General features: G+C 39.5%; 1 protein-coding gene across 1 annotated transcript in view; it reads left to right on the plus strand.

The window, feature by feature from the left end:
• Positions 1 to 14,461, plus strand: part of FAM171A1 (family with sequence similarity 171 member A1) — an 87,356-nt gene that overhangs the window by 60,677 nt on the left and 12,218 nt on the right. Inside the window, exons 4-5 of the mRNA XM_038130209.1 lie at positions 550 to 708; positions 5,628 to 5,804. Coding sequence (XP_037986137.1) covers positions 550 to 708; positions 5,628 to 5,804 — 336 coding nt within the window. The remainder of the gene's footprint in view (positions 1 to 549; positions 709 to 5,627; positions 5,805 to 14,461) is intronic.

Raw genomic sequence — 14,461 nt, forward strand, 5'->3', positions numbered from 1 at the left:
TCTTTTCATCCAGTGATTTCAGTAGTGACATGTCTCAGTTCTAGAGTTAGTTTCCATGGCCAAAGCTTTACAGAAGTTACATAACTTAATTGAGACTACAGGTAGAACTGTCTCTTAGAAAATAATTTTGAAAATTATAAACTACATTTATTCTGCTATTTCAGGGAAAACAAAATTTGAACAAATATGGTGAACTGGATGCTTTCCTAAGGTTTTGCATACCCTACCTCTGAAGTTTGTTTTAGTTTCAGTTATACTAATTAAAAAAGGAATGCAATGGAAGTGGAAGAGAAACAACATAGCCAGAAATGCTTCTGACAATAGGTGCCTCCACAGTTTTGCTCTGGAATACCTGGGCAGAAATAATGGCAACTGCAAAATAAATGTAAAAATACTGTTTTTCTGTCTTTCATAATAGCCTTCTGATGTCTCTGTCCTTCTCAAGCTACTACAATTTATAATGAAAAAAAATGTAAAATTGCTTCCATGAATATGAACACCTAAATATTCTGCCCACCTTGGATATAAAGTCACTTTTAATATTTTTAGGTGCACGGACTCAGCCACAAGTTCACTTTCAGAGAAGATCTGTGAAATTGCCAGAGAACACTAGCTACAGTGATTTGACAGCATATCTGACTGCAGCCAGTTCACCCTGGGAAGTGGACAGTTTCCCTTATTTGCAGGGATTAGATGGAAATGGAACAGGTAACCCACTACTTTGGTTTTGCTCTGATTTTATATTGGTCCAGGGCTTGACTTTTGATCCTATAATTTTTTCCATTCCCCATTCCAGCAAACATTCTTTCAAATTTGGGTGACATGACATTTTCAACTGCCCTACGAATATGCTGTTCCAGTGAGCAAGAGGGCAAGGTCTCCTATCCCTTAAGTGGAGCCACTGAATAGCAAAGATGAAAACTCCTTGGCTTTGGGACATCAGGGAAATTGGTCACACTTTTAGTTCAGAGCTGAGTGTCCAAATGCACTGCATGTGCACATAAAAGGTGGAAATTAATGTGAAGGAACAAAAGAGAATTTAACCTGAAGATGCAATAAAAATCTTAATCCTTTTTTCTAAAAATAAATAAAATGCCTATATATCAAGAATTTAATACTGTGTTGTTTCAGTGGCTTTGTGGATACTTTTGAATGCAGCCAAAATGTGCAAATTCGTCTAGCACCAAAGAGAAAACAATGAATATTCATAGTAGAAACACAATCACTGCTAAATTCAAAGTTGTAATACATTTTTATGACTGCAACTGCCTGCTAGTCTTTTTCCACTATTCATTCAGTCTTGAGTGAAATAATTGGTGTTTCATAGGAAAAAGCAGAATAGCAGAACAAAGAGCAGAAGCCTTCAAATTCTTTAAAGGTTGGTGTGAAAAGGAGAGTAATTTGTTTTTTGTGCCTGTAATGGGTTAGAAAGATATCAGTGGCCATGCAGTGTAGCAAGAGAGATTCAGAGTAGTGATTAGGAAAACCTTGCTATGGTGAGGAGAGTTTAAGCTGTAAAATTACTTGTTTGAAGATGTTGGACAGTCACCTGTGAGGATGGCAGAGGCATAGCTGAGCCTGCTTTGAAGCGGCCTGAATATCTCCTTGAGGTCTCTCCCTGCTGTTTCTCAGGATGCATTTACTTGCGATGTGTTGATCTAAGTGACTTTGAATGCTAGGTCATGTGTGTAAACGGTAGCTTGCTACCTTCCCCCTTCTTCCCTTTGTACAAATCTGCACACCTCCTTTCCTGTTGCAACAAGAAATGTGTCTGCAGCCTTACTCCAATCCTTCTGCCTGCTCCAGTGAGTACATCTTATCCTAACTCATTCTACCTTCCTGTCATTTTCCTATTCTCATCTTCAACCTTCAATTTTCTCTGACTTTTCATACTCAGACATGATTAAAAGCTCTTTAGCTTTTTTAAAATGAAGGAATGCATTTGATCTCCCTCATTTGTCTACTTCCTCATCTCCTTACTTCTTATCTGTAAAGCAACTGAACAAACTGCTGGCAATGTGTGTGGGATTCCTCTTTCCTAAATCTTTCCTAAGTACTCGGCAACCCAGCTTCCCATTCTTGCATTTATTTAGTGATCACAGGTCTTGCCAACGCCTGGGAACTGCACAACCAGGGTATTGTCTTTCTCCTGTTTTACCTCCTAGCCTCCTATAAAGCAGATTGTTTCAGCCTCAGGTTTTTCAGTCTTCTGTATTCTTGCATGACAGAAACTTTTCTGCTTGAGCACAGGGACCCTGGATTTGACTTCCAGTTTTCAGGTAAAACTGTGTTGTAAAAGACCAAATGACTGGCAAAGAAATGGTTGAGCAGAGTTTTGTTTTCCGAATACTGTGGTGTTCATTGTGGTATAATACAGACTGCAAATGCAATGTATTTTATTATGCAGTGTAGTAGAAGTGAAATCTCCTCTGTCTCTAGTAGAAGCCTCTCCTGATGTGGAAGCATGTAACTTTAAAATCCTGTAGAAAAGGATGTCAATCCAACTTCATCTGCAAGTGACTTGTTGAAGACTTGGCCTGGAAAACTTCTGAAAGCATTAAAAAATGAGGTCAACACCTGCTGGAGATTTTTTAATATTTTTGTTCTCAAGAAAAAAAGAATATTTACAAATTTTAGAATTCTAAAAAAAACTTAGCATTGATTTGCATGGAAAATTTTGGAATTCTGCAGAACACTGTCTCTTCCCTCTCTCCCTCCTCTCCTTCTCCCACAATTACTTCTCTGTTTTTCCACAGTTTATTTACATGTCTGTAGCATTTTGGTGAGGTCGCTCCATTTAGGCCCCTCAGTATTTGTCCAGAATGGCTTTTATAGTAGTTTTAGCTAAAACCTTTTCTCTATGTGTTCAGCATTTTTCATAAAATCCCAACTGGGTGTTGAATTAGTAATACAGAGCAGTGAAAATTCATTGCATGAATCAGCATGTTGTAAACATAAAAATTTGGAGAATTTCACTGCAAGTAGTGACAAGCCTGTATGGTGTTAGCTTATTGTTTATATTAATCATCAATTAGAGAGCAGGAGATTGGTTTCACAAAATCTTGTCCTTTTAACCCAACTAAACAAAATTTTCCATCATCTGCCTCAATGCACCAAGCTGGCTGATAACCATTGCTCCTCTTGCTTTTTGTGGCTGCTTGTTTCTTTATAAAGAGTCCTGTCTGAACTGACATTGAATTTTATCTGATTATTTTTAAAGCTCTTTACAGGTCACCAGATGTCAAAAATGACAAGAAATAAATGAAAGCTGACATTTATCGAAGTCCATTCCCATTTAATCTGTGTGTGTGCTTATCAGTTTTATAGCATGTGAGAGTTTCGTAGGCATTGATTTTATTTTGCCTTCACAACAAAAAAGAAAAACATTTTATCTTTTTAATAAGCATTAACATACTGTACAAGGTGGCAAACTGGAAAATTATTTCTTCTTGCTAGAGGTCAGTGGATTTCAGAAATTTCTTCATCTTCTAATGTAAATTGTTCAGTCCAGTGCTCAGCAAAGTATTAGTGCATCTTAATTAAAATTGTGTTTCACCACCCAAATGCTTTTTCTGGGACTGAAAAGTAATTTTTACAGATACATGCTATATCAAGAAAGTAAAAAAGAAAAATTCAAAACTTTCAATATCTAAAAATGTGCAGAAATATAAAGCATTATTTAATCCTTTATATGACTCTCAAATCTGAAGTTATAAAATTTTTCGTTTGGAATTTGTATACACAAGAATGTCATCCGGACACAGTACATGGCAAGAGGAATTTCTCTGATACCAGCCTGAGAACATTAGTGGCCTAAGTCCTGGGGTCAAGCATCAATCTGACAGAAGTTATAGGTGCATGGCAGAGGCAGTGTAGTGAATGATCAGGAATAAAGAAACAACTTTTCCCTCACCAATTCCTTCCTCTGTCTCGCTGTTTTATATTTCAAAGTGTTAAGGGGACAATATTGTTTATCATTGGAGCTTATATTTACAGATGCATGGTAGGCTGGCAACCTTCCCCTACATCCTAGCTGAATTTTCAAAGCTTACTTGTCTGTTTTTAATCTGTTAGCTCTGTGTCTCTCCTACATGGCCACCTTCAGAGTACCTGTTTTCTCAATCCTTTAATCCCTCTGTAAGGTCAGCATCTGCCCCTCTGTTCAGAGTCAGTGAAGGCAGCATGTGTGTCCCTTGCACATCAGCTGTGTAACAGTGACACCCACCTGGAAATCTGGGCAAAGTGTGCATCAGACGAGATGCTTTCATAAATGAGCCACATGCAACATTACTTCTGGTTATTTTCCATTTCTCCAGTTTGGCAGTCTTGCAAAATCCAAGGAGTTTAAAATTCGACAAAGTTTTGTCACCTTTTTTCCCCCTTCACTTTACCACTTCCCAACCCATTGCCAGGTGATGTCTTTATTTGGTGAGCTGTTACTCAGACACATCAAATTTAATAAAGGCTATTCCTTGGGATTTAATCAGAGTTATGAGAAATCATAAAGGTCTCAATGCTTTCCCACCATTCCCTCAAATGTACTCATCCTGTTGAGCACTGTTGGTGGGATACCTGAGGATAGCCAAAGGCCACGTGGTGTGCCACTACAGCTGGGTGTGAATAATGCCCTCACAGGCAGTGTGCAACCTAAGGCACCAGGCTTACAGTGGGGGCAGTGCCCCATCCCTGCCAGCCAGGCATCCCTCCTCCTCCTCCCTGATTCCTCCCCCGGCAGCAGGAGCAGCTGCAGAGCCCTGGAGCCAGCACGACAGAGACTGCAGGGATGGAGCTCTTGGCAGCTGCCTGGGCCTGTGGGGCTCAAGCCCCTTGCAAAACTGGAAGTTCCATCTCTTCCAATTTGAACTACTCTTGCTATTGCTTTGAGCTCCAGATCTTGGTTTTAAAATTCAAGAGGATTTTTTTCACCTGTGTATATACATATATATATCTATGATATTTATCCCTGTCATTGATTCATTTGGTTAAATCATTGAAGGGTTATAATGCTTTTTAGAAGTATGTTGTCATGAAGTAACACTGGCATCCAGTTTAAACATAAAGAGTGTATGCTAATAATCCATTTAGCATGGTTCTTTTCAGTGAAAGGCCAAAGGAAATGCAACTTGGCATTCTTAAACATGTGATCATTTGGCATTCCTAAACATGCGACTGATCATTTGTGAGGTGCCATTGGTTGTTTTGGTGTTAGTTAATAATATGGGCATTTGAGGTTACAATAAAGACTTGTAAAACAATTTTTTTTTGCTATGAAACTGTGATACTCATACAGGTTTATTTAAGATTAATTAACTTGAAAAAATACATGCAGGAGATTTTTACACTGTAGTTTTTTTGTCTTCATGTTTTTCCAAAATTAGATTAAAAATAGACCATATACATCTTCCTTCAATTTTGTGGCTTGGGTTTGGTCTTCTTGGCAGGGGGAGGGTTGTTGGTTGGCTGGCTGGCTGGTTGGTTGGTTTAAAGTCCCTTTATAGCACAGGGAGAAAATTGCTGCTCCCATCCCTTGAGAATTGCGTTGATGCACTACTGCGGTGTGGAACCGCACAGGTGTCCCTTAAATTCTGTACCTTCTGAGTCACAGTGTTCATTCACTCTCTCGTTAGGAAACAGCACCAGGTATGACCTCACCCCTGTCACCGCCGTCAGCGTCCACCTCCTCAGCAGCGATGGCACCCCCGTCCCCGTCAACGGCCCCATCTACGTAACAGTGCCTCTGCCAGCAAACAGCAACTTGAAACACAATGCACACGTTCCAGCATGGAGGTTTGACCAAAAATTTGGTAGGTAACACCTCACTGTGGCTCCCTAGATGGCTTTTGTTTTCTGTCTAAAAGAAGAGACAACTGAGTTTTACTGATCAAGTAATATATGGTATACATGCAAATATACTTAGCATTGTGTGCCAATTTTAACCAAAAGTTTTTGTAAATGTACCGTTTTTCAATTAATAAATATTTTATTTAAACACTTGAAAGAACTGCATTTCACCCACAGACTGAGAAGAAGAGAGATGTATTCACTACAGCACTGAATTGGAAGTGTGTAGAAATGGAAACTTGCCTTATCTTTGCCAGCAGCCAGCTGTCTGACCTTGGGTCCTCCTCTTGGCTCGGGCTCTGTTTCCTGCCTGCCAGATAGGAAATATAGTACTGACTTCTTTTTAAATCACTTTGAGATTTTCTAATACTGTCAGGAAAAGACATGTAAATTATTTAAATGAATTTTTAAAAAGAAAAACTAATGAAATATTTTGAAAGGACAGAATGACTAATTAATAGAATTTGTATAATACACTCAAGTTTTTTGTATTACAGAATAGTGTTTGCCATTGTGAACAGGAGTTTTCCCAGAAATACATGTTTTAGGCTCTTTTTTAAATTTATTTTCTTTATTTTCTTGCTAGCTTGTACACTGTACTGGCCTTCTTTACAGCTTCAGATTTTAAAGGACAAAGGAGTGCCTGAGTCTTGTCTTGGTGATCCCCCTTCAGTTACTGTACTGTGCCTTCTGAAGTATGTACCAGATGGTTGTTAAGAAAAAGGAGAATGGAAGGTGAGAAGGGTAGATGCTGAGACAAAAAGGAGCCAGAAATATGGGTCTGTATAGACAATCTGTGGGGGTTTGTCCTGCAAGCAAATGTTTTGAGCCAGCTGATGATCACACCTAGAAGTAGAGGAACAGGCATGAAAGCAGCATGTTGGAGGAAGGGAGGAAAAGAGAGGTGAAGGGGGAAATAATGGTTTTGTTTATTACCTGCCTCTGTTTGTTGAAAAAAAATGATATATTTTCAAACAGCATACCATCTTCTGTCAGAAGTTGCCTGTATTAGAGGGTAAAGCAGTACAATTTAGTGAAGAGTAAATTTGAATAAGATATAAAGTAGAATAGGAGAAAAAGAGTGCAATGAATGGATTTGGCTTTTCCCTTAACTGTGGAAATGACACTTCTCTTGTGCTGACCTGGCAATAAATTTCACTACATTTTTCCTGAAATGGAATAATTCTTATAGAAACTATTTTGTTTTCCCTTGTTAAAAAAAAACAAAACAAAACAAACAAACAAAAAAACACAACCAAAAAACTAAACCAAAAAACCCCCAAACAAACAGAAAAAAAACAAAAACAAAGCCGGGAGGATTGAGTTTACTTTCCCCCTAAGAAGCAATCCTTCCCCAGTCCTTCCTGTCAGCTGTGCTAGAGCTGCAGCCTGCCTCATTGCTAGTTACTCATTGCAAGTAAATGGTTCTGATTTTGATTATGTAGCTTTCTCATTTATGGCCAAATTTCCACACCCCTGCAGTGAGGCCACAAAAACTCTCTTTTAGTATGGAATATAGTTTCTAATTTTGTATATAAAGAGCTAGTTGCCCTATTGCATATACTAGTATATATTAGTATAAAGCAATATAGGTAGTTAATTAGTGTTGCAGGCTTGAGGCTCCCAATCTTGAGACAAGTCCAGCCTTGCTTGATTCATGACAAACTGTTGGAGCACTTGTGTTATTGGGAGGAGAAGGCATGAGGACTGCTAAACAAAATGCATCTTTGTCAGGCCACTTAGCTTCACAAAGCTGTGGAGAGCAAGGTATTGAAGATGACATGCTCAGGCTCCAGCTGACACTTCAGCTGAAGTAAGCATCTTTCTGTGCAACCAAAGATGTTGAACAAAGATGCATTTTAAGCCCTGACTGCAGCATGCCAGTTCTATTAGAATTTTGGCCACATCCCAACCAATTTAGAGTAGCTTAATTTAATAAGTAGAGCAGCCACACTATCTTGTGCAAGCTACTTTAACACCCTAAGCTCTGTCAAACTAGCCATATGTAGCATGAACATGGTGGTGTCCTGTCATTCCACATCCCTGTTGTGCTTGGACTGTGAAGGGAGATGGATGGATAATGACTGGGATGGCTCCATACTGAAGAGATCCTTAGCTGGCAGATAAGGATTGTTGTAACCCATTTGCACTGCCAGATTTGTGCCTAGTCAGGACAGTACCTCTAGCTTTATTATTCTCATTTTTTCTTTCATTTCATGGCTGCTTTTTCAGTGCTGGCTATGTTGGTCTCTCCTTAATAGATTTCCAGTGGCTTAAATTGTCATGCTTTTATCTGAACAGTGAGTAAATGCCACAGACAGAAGACTGTGACTCTTACCAGGCACTTACAGCACTTCTCTCTCGTGGATTAGCAGTACAGCAGACACTTGTTTGTGCAAGCCATTGCTTTTGTTTAGGGTCCATGTGGCTGTCATCATTACTGCATGGAATACAATTTCTGCTCTAAAAAGCAGAAGTACTTCTCACTTTTAGAGGATGTAGAGAAGTGACAGAAATACTAGAGAGATATTTTAATCCTTAGTATCTCATACGTTTTGCTGAGCTCATGATGAACTAATATGAACCCAGAGGCATCTGACTGGAAGTGCAGAGATTTTCATAGTTTCCACAAAAATGAGGAGTATTTGCATCTTATGGCAGCCAAAAATAACTAATGGCTTTTAGGATGTTTACCATAAACAATCTGTATTTTCATGACCATGCTTTCTATCCTTGGGAGAGAAGCAGGAAAAGCAGCATAGTCTGCTTAAGGCTGAGAGTGGCTCCACTGACACTGATGAAACAAGCAGCCAGAAAAAACAGGCTGACATCAAAACAAGACAATCTGCTGCATCTATTTCATACTGTTCCTAATGAGATTTTTCATTATGAAACAAACGTACTGCCTTGTGTGCACAGCAAGCAAATTAAAGCAATAATACCATTTTGAATAGTTAATAAAATGAAGATCAGCTGTCAATGCCCTGGAGGTGTTTTAAGGGTAAGCGAATACACGTAACCTTGTTCTTGTGCTGGTCCACCACCGTTTCCTGCAGCTTTTCTGGGGGTTGACAGTAATAAACACAGATGCATTGATGTTACAGAGACATTACATGCTGAAATGCAACTTAATCCCTCCATGCTGTGGACATCTCACATCTTGTGTTTCACACTCTTGTGGGACAGTGGTTTTATTTCATGGTATGCACTTAAAAGGTTTGGACACAGAGGCAGGGATTCTCATTTCTATAATCAGGAGTGCTCAGTGGGGTTTTCTGGGGTTTGGGGATTTTTTCCCTTAACAACTGCTGTGTTGGATTTCTCAAAATCTGAGGGGGCTGGAAAAAAATCTTTTTCTTTATCTATACACAGATGGTTGGGATCATGACTTCTTCCGTGTGTGTTTGCCTTGATGTCAGTAGGATTTACAGCAGTATAATTAATCTCTCTATTCTTGGACACCAAATTTCTGTTCAAAACTTCTTTCTAGCCCTGTCTCCTTAAGTCAGAAATACCACAGATCCCAGTAGAAATGAAACTTTCTGCCTCCTGTGTCATCTCCAGCTCCCACCAGCTGGACTGAATAACACAGCACTTGATCAGCTGTATTCTCCTCAGCCCCCTTATAAATGGTTTATGTTTTATGCTAAGGTGTCTGGTTTTCATTGGATTCAGGGAGCAAAACTGTTAAGTCCAGCATTCTCCATTTTAAGTCCCCTGTTTCATTCCATGTGGTATGACAGCATTACGTTGCACCTAGACCTCTAGATCCACATCTGGAGCTGTATGAAGGACTTCAAAATTCTACCAAATATTCCAGTGGGCATAATATGAAAACGAGATTTATTAATATGATGCAGCTGCTAGCTAATTATTCCCATCAAATAATAGGAAAATATTTTCAACACTGTTTTCAGTTGTGTGGCAAAGGGCTCTGGAGTGGAAGGGTTAATCCTTAGTCCTTTCTTTCATCCTCCTTAAAATATGTTATTTTTTGTGCACTCCATGTTAATGAAGTTCAGAATACAGTGTCTCTGTTCTTCCTTCTCCCCAAACACCTGGCTGTACATCTTGGACGTGACCTTGTTGTCTTTCAGTGACTGGCTTCTTTGCAGAGGAGGATGTTTCCCCAGTGCCTGAAATTTCAGCCATGTGTTCATGTAAAGTAATGGCAGAATATGGAGAAAAGTATCTTGAGGAACTCTTTGTAACTTCATAAAAAACAATACTTTATGTACTCCCCTCTTCTTGGTTGGTGCTTTCTGACTGCATTTAATGCCACAGTAGATTTCTAAATGCATTTAAAAGTCTGGTACATGTTTTTTCTGGGTAACATTCTGCCATCAGTGGTAGAATTTGTATTGATTTTTGTAGAACCAGAATTTCCAGACATTCCTTCCTCAGCAAAATCAAGATAATGTTTTCTGTGCTCAAAAGAAGTCATGAGGATATACTTATGTGTAAGCAGTATTGGTGCCTATTTAAACTTGACCACAATTTTATAGAGGTGAACTTATGCTTGTTTCTTGTTCATAGTGTTTATAGGGAGAGAGCGACAGCTACTGTCAGGCAGAAGATGTAAGCAGATTACTGTACATCTACCGGTCCAGTTCACTGTGCATTGTTTGCAAATAAGATGATTTATTAAAGTCTCAGATTTAAGCTTCCCATGTGGTAGCAGTGATAATCCACCCAAAGAAAATATTGTCTTTTAGTTTGAAAATAAAACATTTCTTTTTGTTGTGGATTTGATCAATTTCTGACTGCCGCCACATTCATAACCCTGTGTGACTGACAGAAAATAATAATTTAACAGAAATACTTGCAGCCTGTCACTTGATGTGACACTGGGTCTGAGTTTGTGCCCCTGACCTTGGAGAGATGGTCTGCATTTGAAGTGCATGCAGCTGCACACACGGCCTAGGACTTCATACACAGCTCCATGAGTTGTAGTGGGTTTTCTGTGCATGAGAAATGGACGTGCTCAGGAAATCACATTCTCGCCCTAAAGGTTTGAGCTTAGTATAATCAGAGCCAGAACAAATGGTTCTAGACCAGATTCAGTGGTGATATGCAGAGTGGATTGCAGAGGTGAATATCACAGAAGTTGAAGGTTAAGCTATTTCTGTAGTTTAAAAAATCCTTGACTATTTCATTTTGACTTCCTTTTTAATCTCAGCTGGAAAGCTTAAATTATTCTTAAAGACTTAATACACTAAAGAATACAGGTTCTTGACTAACTGCTCTCAAAGAATTTCATATTTTGTATGTTGCCATAGAAATGGCAGCTACCAAACCCAGCTTTTTACCATGTATAGTGTCTACATAATAGGTGCAGATACCATTTCAGAGTATCAGACAGACCTCAGCATTGAAAGGGAAAGAAGCTCTTCCTCTGATGCTTCACAGTGTAGCTCTCTGAGGTATGTTCTCACTCTCATGATTCCTCTGGAGACAACCATAGAGACAGTTGTGCTTATTTATTGGTGTGTGTTTTCAAAATGGATGTTGTGGCTCACACATATGAGAGGGCATTCATGGATTGCTTAATCCTCTGCCCACCTCGTACACCATTTGAGCTGCATTTATAGCAAAGCAGATGAGGTATGGCAGGTGATGCTTGAGGGAACATTGAAGGAATCACGTTGGTGCCAAAGTGTAGTGATCTTTGTGCAAATAATCCTCTAATATGTAGGCAAGAAAATTAAACTGGCAACAGATCCCTGGCTTCTGGGAGCAGGTTTTAATAATGTAGTGTCATGTAGACAGCCCTATAGCTCCACCTATAGAAGCCATGGCAGAGGAAGGTGGGAAGAGGCAGGCATCAAAACTTCAGAAATGCAGAAAACACCTTTGTGCTTATGCAACTGCCTCAGTTGAAGAAGACCTGGAGATTGGTGGGAATCCAGGCAGGAATGGGTAGTGCTGGGATGGTACTGGAGAGGCTGAGGACCTGGGATCCCCTTTCTCTGCAGCCTTGCAATATTAGATCAAATCCCAGTGTGCCTCTGCTTCCACTTCCAGTTTGAAAAATAGAAACTGAATGTGAGTGTGATGTGAGGCTGAATGAAGGAAAAGGCATGCAGTGTTTTGTGCATGTGCATTTATTTATTACATGTTCTAATAATTTTGTCAGTAACTGACTGAATACGATTAATAACGTGGTAAAGCAAATTCTAAAGGCAGTATCTTTCATGTATACCAGTAACTAGGGATGGTGGTCCAACAGGCATAACTAAGCTTTTCCTTTTGAAATACAATTATTAACCAGTAATTATGTATGGAAGTCATTTTCTTTAATAAGTCATTTCTCTTCTGGCATTCTGGAAGGAAATACTCCAAGGGGACCAAAGCAATGTGAGCAGTTCTGTGTACAATGTGCCCTGCCTTCTGCCCAGATATAATTAAGATTATTAAATAATGAAAACTGGTGTGTTCTTTTGTTAAACACTTGACAGGTGATTTAAGGGGAAAAATTGGAAGAGATGGAAAAACCCACAGAGCTTCTCAGGCACTAACAATAAATTGGACTCGTTGATTTCCTTGCCAAAATCTTCAAGGTAGAATGGTAAAAGCACTTCCCTTTTAGTTAACAAAATAATGGTGGTGCTGCTAAAACAGGAGCAGGATTTAGCCCTGGAAGGGTTGTGTAACAAATTCTGTAAGAGTGGAAGAATAATGAGGGTATTGGGCTCTCAGAGCAGGGACGTTTATTTTCTGATGTTGCGTAGCAACCCTGAAAACAAAATTGCAATATTAACTTAAATACTATGAATTTTAAACCCATGTGTATTGGAGGAAGGTGAGGAGCAGAGTAAGCTCCACCAATATTCAGGAAGGAATTTTCAACTTCCATTTCAGGCTTTTAGCTTTTTAGAAAATGAACAAAAGTAAAACCCAAAATCCCATCCCTCTCAAGTAAAACTTCCCCTCCTGATGCAGATTAGAGGTGATTTTCAGTTGGAAGAAGAAATCTGATAAGCAGCTTTCAACTGGTAGAATGAAAAGCTGCAATTTATGTATGTCATAACATGCTTTAGGAAGTTCTTTTCACAAACTTGCCCTTGATTAACTCTTCATAATAACGCTGCCATTTGCAGTGTCTAAATCAATTACTTCTAGCAGCACTTTTAGTATGTTTTGAATATCCTTTGCTGCCCTACACTGTCTGATAACAACCTGCCTCATTCCTTTTGACACATATATCTCTGTTTAACCGTGAATCTCTGCCTAAACAGGGCAATCTTACGAGACATCATAGCACAAAAGAGATCCATGCTGAAAGAAAAGCACTTCTCATTAAGGAATATTTATTTAAAACATCTATGCTATTAAGCAGTACAGTTAAAAGTACCTTTCTTTTCTTTCCAAAGTGCTTTTTTCCAGGGAAGATCATCTTGTGACTAAAAATAAATTCATATTATATGGGATTATGTTTAATTTGCTCTCTTGCTAATTAAATCCTCTTATTTGTCAAACCTCCAGGATGGAAATAATTCACGTTGTAAATCACACAGTTTTGGTTCCCTGCTTGATTGGGATTGGATGATCCTATTGCCAGTTAAAAGAAACAAATTGAAAAGCAAACAGTATTTGATCAATGGAAGAATTTTCTACCGAAAGCTCACATGTAAAAGTAATTTATGGAAATGAACCACCATAGCTACCATATATTTAAACACAAGCAATATTTAGGCTTTATGACTGTCCTTGGGGGAAGCTGCTGGCTGCAGCACACCCATCTGACAGTCATTTACTTGATCCATTTTGGTCAGTGATAGAAAGAACGCACAGTCAAAGTCAGCAGAAGTCCCTGCAGCAATGGTGATCTGGAAGGCTCTGAAATGGTCAGCTTGGGAAGTTAAACCTGAAGCTAGCAGCATTATACATCCTCCCAGAGAGGCAAGCCCTGTGCTGGGGTGCCAGCGAGAGAGCTCTGCTCGCACCCAGATCACAGGAGGGGAGGTTGTTCTCCTTCTCCCTGGCTGTAGCAAGAGTCCTATGCATCTCTCCCCGGAGCAGATGGTGCTGTGGGGCACTCCTGCCTCACCAAGGCCAGTGGGACGTTTGCCATTTGATTGAGCTGGAGCAGCAGGGGATTGTCAGCATGCACAGTCACACGTGGAAGCCAGAGGGGCATACAGTTCCCTGGATTACTACAGATCAATTTAAAATAATAAAGCCTAGCTTTAAAATAGGGAAGCAATGTCTTATCAAAGGCATCATGTATCCATTCGTGCTGCCTGGTTCCAGCGAGCTGTCACATGGAATAGTTGATGTCTTTGAACACAACAGGATGTCTGTTTTCTGGGCAAATCAGCCATACCTGCAGTGACCTGACTGTGCAGGGGGATAGTCTGGAATAGCTGTTCTTCCATGGCTTCTCTGCAATAGCTGCCCATCTGGGCACTCTCCTTGATGAACGTGCCATTTTTCAGTCTGATTCAGAAGTAAACCGGATTAAATTACAAAAAGGTGTTGTTTAGTGCTGAATGTGTCTTGAAATAGGGATTTAATGTGCAAACCATTTTTTGTTAGATTTGTTCATAATGTGCAAACCAATTTTTGTTAAATTTGCTCAGTGGAGGCCCTGTCTGGCTTCCATTGGCAAATCCTAAAA

This window comes from Motacilla alba, chromosome 2 (genome assembly GCF_015832195.1).
Source record: "Motacilla alba alba isolate MOTALB_02 chromosome 2, Motacilla_alba_V1.0_pri, whole genome shotgun sequence".
NCBI lineage: Eukaryota > Metazoa > Chordata > Aves > Passeriformes > Motacillidae > Motacilla > Motacilla alba.